Genomic DNA, 6,839 nt, shown 5'->3' on the forward strand with positions numbered 1-6,839 from the left:
GTGGCAGGGGGGGGCGTGGCAGGAGGGGGGCGTGGGAGCTGTGGGGGAATGGGTACCAGTCCTCACAGGATGTATTGTCTCCCCACTGCTGCTCTGAACACGGCGCTCTTGTGGGGCAGGAGAGCTAATAATAAGTGTGAGTTGCGCAGCCACGGCTTGGGTCCAATCTCGGCCGGTCCGCGTCACGGCCGGCGCCCCTGGGCAATGTGTCTACCTTCGCTGTGCCGGTTCGCGGTGGACCCCGAGCCTCAGTGGGATCTGCAGGCCTGAGCGAGCCGGCTCCACGCTCGTTGCAGGGGCTGATTATCCCCAGGATCCTGGAATACTCCCAGGAGCAGGCCGGGGGCGTCGGGTACGCCGTGGGGCTGTGCCTCGCCCTGTTTGCCATCGAGTGCCTCAAGTCCCTGAGCATGTGCGCCTGCTGGGTCGTCAGCCAGCGCACGGGCATCCGCTTCCGCGCAGCCGCTGCCTCCCTGGCCTTCCAGAAGCTGTTGCAGTTTAAGTCGCTGACGCATATCACCACCGGCGAGGTCAGTGCCGGGGCGGCCAGCCAGCGCTGCCTGGGCCGGGGGAGGGAGAGAGAATGATTCCCAGGGGGGTGATGGCCATCCGCAGCCTCGCTGGGGTCCCCGGGCAGGTCAGGTCTGAGCCGGGAGAGAGGGTCCCTCCATTGCTCCACTGCAGTTATGGAGCCTGCTCTGGGGCGGCCTGCTTGGGCCCCCGGGGACACCTGCCTGGGAGGAGGGCGTGGGAGGACTTTATGGCCCAGGGACGCCCCCAGGGAAAAGCAATTCCGAGGGCTCCGTGGGTGCCCACTCCCCTGGTGAGGGCGGGGGCTGGTCTTGCTCTCCTGGCAACATAAGGACCACACAGACACTGACAGGGATGGGAGGGGCTGTGACAATGTGTGGCCTGTAGTTGTGGGGGACACTAGGATTTTATATATTTAACTAGCGACCCAGTGCATGAAATTTCACTGGGAGGATCCTCAGCCGGGCCTGCACCCTCTCACAGTCCGGGCCCCCTTGGGGGATGTCCACCTGCCAGCTTAGGCCCGCTCCCTGCTGGCAGTGGGACATCCCTCTCGCAGTCCGGGCCCCCTCGGGGGATGTCCACCTGCCAGCTTAGGCCCGCTCCCTGCTGGCAGTGGGACATCCCTCTCGCAGTCCGGGCCCCCTCGGGGGATGTCCACCTGCCAGCTTAGGCCCGCTCCCTCCTGGTAGTGGGACATCCCTCTTGCAGTCCAGGACCTCTCACTCATTACCACCTGCCTGCAGTGGAGGCGGAAGAGGCTTGCACCACCACCACGGTGCTCGCCAGCCCTGAGACCAGCTTCTGGTTGAGTGGTGCTCCCACGGGGGAGCGCACTGACCACCAGGAGGCAGCTCCTACATTGAACGTCTGCCCCCTGGTGGTCAGTGCGTGTCATAGTGACCAGTCGTTTTGCTGTTCGGTCAATTTGCATATTAAGGTTTTATTTTATAGGATTCCAATCTCCCTGCTTTCCTGTGGCTTGAGGAACATGGATGACTTTTTTTTTGAAGGAAATTTTTTTTTCTAAAAAAATGAATTTTTATTGATTTCAGAGCAAAAGGGAGAGGGAGAGAGGGAGAGAAACATCAGTGATGAAAGATAATCATTAACTGGCTGCCTCCTGCAAGCCCCACAACTGGGGACCAAACGTGTAACCCTGGCATGTGCCCTGACTGGGAATGGAGCCATGACTTCCTGGTTTATAGGTTGAAGATCAACCACTGAGCCATGGCAGCCAGGCTAAAGCTGTATTTTTAAGATGAATCTTTGGGGCATTTTGTTTGTTTGTTTGTTTTGATTTATGGGGAAAATTTAACATGGTCTCTCATACCGAATGCTGCACAGCAACCAAGCCGCCCCTCTCCAGCCTCCTCCAGCCCTCAAATGCACTGGCCCCCACCAGTCCCCACCACGAACACTTCTGGCTGCCCCCCTCCTTCGAGCCCCCTTCAAAGACACGGACCTTCTCCCGACCGGCGTGGCTCCATGGTTGAGCGTCGGCCTATGAACCAGGAGGGCACGGTTCAATGCCCAGCGAGGGCACAGGCCCGCATTACTGGCTGGATCCCCAGTGGGGGGCGTGCAGGAGGCAGCCGATCCAGGATTCCCTCTCATCTTTGTTGTTTCTATCTCTCTCTCTCTCCCTCTCCCTTCCCCCCTGAAATCAATAACAATGTTAAGAAAAAAGACACGGACTCGGGGCGACTGGAGAGGTGACCCCGAGCCTCGGGCTGCTGTCTTCCAGGCCATCAGTTTCTTCACCAGCGACACCAACTACCTGTTCGAAGGCGTGTACTACGGCCCCCTCATCTTCCTGAGCTGCTTGTCGCTGCTCACCTGCAGCATCACCTCCTACCTCACACTGGGACCCACCGCGCTGATCGGCACGTTCTCCTACCTCCTGATCTTACTGCTGATGGTGAGGCTGGCCGCTCCCCAGAGCGCCCGGGCTCTGTCATGGGGGTGCCTCCGACTGGACACGTTGCCTCTCGGGGTTGTGGGGGGAGGGGGCACACTGGCTGCTTAAATTGCAGGTGAAAACAGATTGAGCAAAACAGGAAGCGGTTCTTGGATGACACGTGCTCTGAGTCATCCAGACGGAGGGGCCTCCTCCCTCGGTCCCCGGAAAGGGGCCTGCGACTGTTAGGGGGTTGGGTTCCCAAAGGCAGAGCACTTGGACTCTGCTGCGTCAGCCCAGCCTGGCTTGGCCCCAGGAGAGAAGGACCCCCAGGAAGGACAGCAGGGACCCAGAGGTCGCACCCTAGAGGGGGTACCTCTGAAAGCCTTCAGCAGGGACCTAGCGCTTGGTCTCATGGGCCGCCCGGGGCAGTTAACCAGCGATTCGTCCGCATTTGGTGTTTCCCTTTGGGAACTCTCGCCTGCCGCCTCCGACCGGCTCTCCCCACGCAGCCCCTCACACCCTCCTCCGGCTGCAGGCGCTCCTGACCCTTATGCTTGTGAAGAGGCAGAAGCAAACCTCTGAGGTCAGCGACCAGCGCATCCGGGTGACCAGTGAAGTCCTCACCTGCATTAAGCTGATTAAAATGTACACATGGGAGAAGCCATTCGCACACATAATTAAAGGTACAGAGCAACTGCTTCCTGCTCGGAGCCTATGGCTGTCCTGGTGGGCCACGCCACCCACCTTCTGGGCATTTCCTCCGTGCTCTGTGGGTTGTTCTGTGTTCCGTGGCGGATGTTCCCGTGGCCAACCATGGATTGTTCTGTGTTCCATGGAGGATGTTCCTGTGGCTGACCATGGATTGTTTGTGGAGAATGTTCCCGTGGCCAACCACGGATTGTTCTGTGTTCTGTGGAGGATGTTCCCGTGGCCAACCACGGATTGTTCTGTGTTCTGTGGAGGATGTTCCCGTGGCCAACCACGGACTGTTCTGTGGAGGATGTTCCCGTGGCTGACCACGGCCTGTCTATGGAGGATGTTCCCGTGGGTGGCCATGGATTGTCTGGGGAGATTGTTCCTTGCCTCCTGCACGCCCCACACTGGGGATCGAGCAGGATGTTCCCGTGGCTGGCCATGGATTGTCTGGGGAGATTGTTCCTGTGGCCAACCACAGATTGTTCTGTGTTCCGTGGAGGATGTTCCCGTGGCTGACCACGGCCTGTCTGTGGAGGATGTTCCCGTGACTGACTTCTGTGGGTTTCTCATTTATTCCCCAGACCTGAGAAGGAAGGAAAGGAAGCTGATGGAGAAGAGTGGGTTTGTCCAGAGCCTGGGCACGGTGCTGTTGTTCGTGGCCCCCACCGTGGCCACCCTGGTGATGTTCCTCACGCACGTTGGCCTCCAGCTGGAGCTCACAGCTTCCCTGGTACGTGTCTGCGTGTTTTGTTTTTCCCTCTGAATGGACAGGGAGTTTTCTCATTTGTCCTTTTCCAGCGTGTGCCCCTCAAAGACTTCAGTGGTTTGCAAACAGGTACTAGGAATGGATTTTGGTTTTCCTTCCATGTCGACCCCTGTGAGGAACAGACATCCCTGTGGCCACAGCTGTGGGAGGGCGGGGTGACCGTCGTTTGGGGGCTTGGGGAGCTGGAATGCGTAGTTCACACCCCAGGGATTGGGAACCCTAAATGGATGCATTTCTCTGTGACCAAAATAGAGCCCCCCAATACGCTTTTAAAGAGAAGGCGTGGCTCCTTCTGTCTTTCCCTTTGGGGCCTGACCCTGGCCCTGGGACGGAGCAGGGATCCGTCTTTGAGGAGAGGAGGGCAGGGGCTGATCTTGGAGACGTGGGCTCACAGCTGGGGAGGCCGAGGCTGTAGCCAAAGCAGGAGGGCATCATGGGGGTTCGTAGCCAAGGGCTCACCCGGGCTCCGCGCAGCAGTTTCCTCTGCCTGGCCCAGGCCTTGGGGTCGCACAGTGCTCACAGCAGGCGGAGTCAGACCAACGCATGCCGGCGGTTGGAGTTTATCATATTCTGTGTCTGTGTCTGTGTCTGTGTCTATGTCTATGTCACATCATATATACACTTTAATCCTTACGTGAGGATATTTTTCCCCATTGATTTTTTAAAGAGAGATTGCTGTGGCTGGAGGCTCAGGGATGGGGGCTCCCGGGATGGGAGTCGGGGGTCGGGCTGCCACCCTCACCACCTCTTCTTGTCCCCACCAGGCCTTCACGGTCTTGGCCATCTGGAACACCATGCGGCTGTCGGTGTTCTTCATTCCCTTCTCGGTCAAAGGCCTCACGGAGTCCAAGTCTGCGGCAGAGAGGTTCAAGGTCAGCGGTCAGGGCGGGCTGCCCGGCCCTTGGCAGTGGGCGTTCACCTGCCTCCAGCCCCGGGGCGTTCCTCCTGAGTGCGGGATAGTGGCTCCAGGGCGCGGATAGTGGTTCGGGGATGTGGGTGGGGGGAGCCCGGAAGGCGTGGAGCATGAGATGGGGAAGGACCCATGGGCAGGTACAGACAGGGTATGGCTCTGGGGGTGGCTCTGGGGCTCATGGATGCTCATCATGTTACTAAAAATAACTCAGCTCACAAACTGAAGGGCCGTGCAGTTCCTGATGATGACGACGGTGTCCCTTGGCCCGGACGTTGTCATTCATCCGGCGAAACAGACCTGCGGCCCATGTTTTTAAATAATGAAGAAACAGACTTCCCCTCATTTCTTTTGAAAAATAGCTTTTTTATTTTATTTTATTTTCGTAAAATGCTAGGTGCTCATTGTAAAAAGTTGAGGTGCCACCGACAGGCGCAGGAATAACAATGACTCGGCATCCGCGGCCTGGACAGAAACCACGTCCAGACCAGTTCCCACCCAGCCCTCGCCCTGAGCGGGTCTCCGGGGGACGCTGCGGAGGGATGGACTCCCCCCCGCCCCCTTTTCATGCTGAAGGTCACGGCGTTTAACGCCTGAATTTTACACACAGGGCGCTGCGGACGCAGAGCCAAGGGACTGAGTAGATGGCGCCGCACGGCACCTCCCACAGGGTGTACCCGGGCAGACCTTGTCCCTTTTTCTGTTCTTTTAATGCCTCGTCATATAGATGTCAGAGGCATTTCTTTCTCTTCTTAATTTCAGAAAGAGAGAGAGATAAACAATACCAATGATGAGAGAGAATCATGGACCGGCTGCCTCCTGCACGCCCCACACTGGGGATCGAGCCCGCAACCCAGGCAGGTGCCCCGACCGTGAACAGAACCGTGACCCCCTGGTTCATGGGTCGGCGTTCAACCACTGAGCCCTGCCGGCCGGGCAGACCTTTGACCTTTACGGGTTATAAATGAAACAGAAACACCACACGTTGGTACTAGGACTCAACAGCTGCTGTCACCGAGGATGAGGCTGGCGTAGGTCAGGCTGTCGTCACTGTACAATAGGCTGGAAAGTGAGGAATAGGGCGGGGAGTGTCCAATATGAAAGGGGCCCAGTGGTGTGAACTCGGGAAATCCACCAACAGAACTAGCCTCCCCTCGCTGGACAGCGGCTCTTCCCACGCTCGCTGTTCATTCGTTCACAGACCAGCCCCCGGGGCCGGCCGGCCGCAGGGGGACACGCTACGCTCCTCCTGGGCCGGCGGCCTGAACGCCTCTCCCCCACCTCTCGCCCGGGCAGAGGTTCTTCCTGCAGGAGAGCCCCGTGTTGTACGTCCAGCCGGCCAAGGACCCCAGCAGAACGCTGGTGTTGGAGAAGGCCACGTTGTCCTGGCGCAGGCCCTGCCCCGGGGTGGCCACCGGGGCCCTGGAGCCGGAGAGGAACGGATACGCTCACGAGGGGACGCCCGGGGCTCAGCCCCCACCAGGCGCCCTCGGGCCCGAGGACACGGGGGACGGCCTGGCCCCGGCGTTGCACAGGATCAGCCTGGCGGTGTCTAAGGTAGCGGCTTCCTGCCAGGCGGGCGGGCCAGCGGCCGGGGGTGTGGCCTGAGGGTGGGAGCCTGGCCTGGCGTCCCACCGTTTCCTCGGCTAGAATCTGTCCTCCCCAAACCTCCCTTTAAGACGCAACCCATCTCAAATGGCGCCCACCCCCAGCTCTGATACAGGAGCTGGTTTCCTGCGACTCCTCACCCTGAGAGTATGTGTGGGCTTCTTTATGGCAAGGTCTCTCCCCACCAGCATGTGAGCTCCCCAAGAGGCCTTGCCTTCATTCCTGGGCACAGGAGAAACTCAGAGGACTCTCTGATGGGCGAACGAATGAATGAACAAATGAACGAACGAACGAATGAATGAATGCGTGAGCACTGGGAAGCTGCTCTGTGGTCCCCATTTCACAGATGGAGAAACAGGTGCAGGGAATACAGGCAGGTCTGGAATGGGCTTCTCTCCTAACAGGACCACCCACCCACCACCCCC

The 6,839-nt window shown here is 59.0% G+C and overlaps 1 protein-coding gene across 1 annotated transcript in view; it reads left to right on the forward strand.

Annotated features, from left to right (window-relative positions):
* Positions 1-6,839, forward strand: part of LOC102773250 (ATP-binding cassette sub-family C member 11) — a 39,828-nt gene that overhangs the window by 14,912 nt on the left and 18,077 nt on the right. Inside the window, exons 6-11 of the mRNA XM_015564694.1 lie at positions 297-530; positions 2,279-2,452; positions 2,970-3,117; positions 3,712-3,860; positions 4,661-4,768; positions 6,103-6,363. Coding sequence (XP_015420180.1) covers positions 297-530; positions 2,279-2,452; positions 2,970-3,117; positions 3,712-3,860; positions 4,661-4,768; positions 6,103-6,363 — 1,074 coding nt within the window. The remainder of the gene's footprint in view (positions 1-296; positions 531-2,278; positions 2,453-2,969; positions 3,118-3,711; positions 3,861-4,660; positions 4,769-6,102; positions 6,364-6,839) is intronic.

Source organism: Myotis davidii, unplaced genomic scaffold, assembly GCF_000327345.1.
Source record: "Myotis davidii unplaced genomic scaffold, ASM32734v1 scaffold181, whole genome shotgun sequence".
NCBI lineage: Eukaryota > Metazoa > Chordata > Mammalia > Chiroptera > Vespertilionidae > Myotis > Myotis davidii.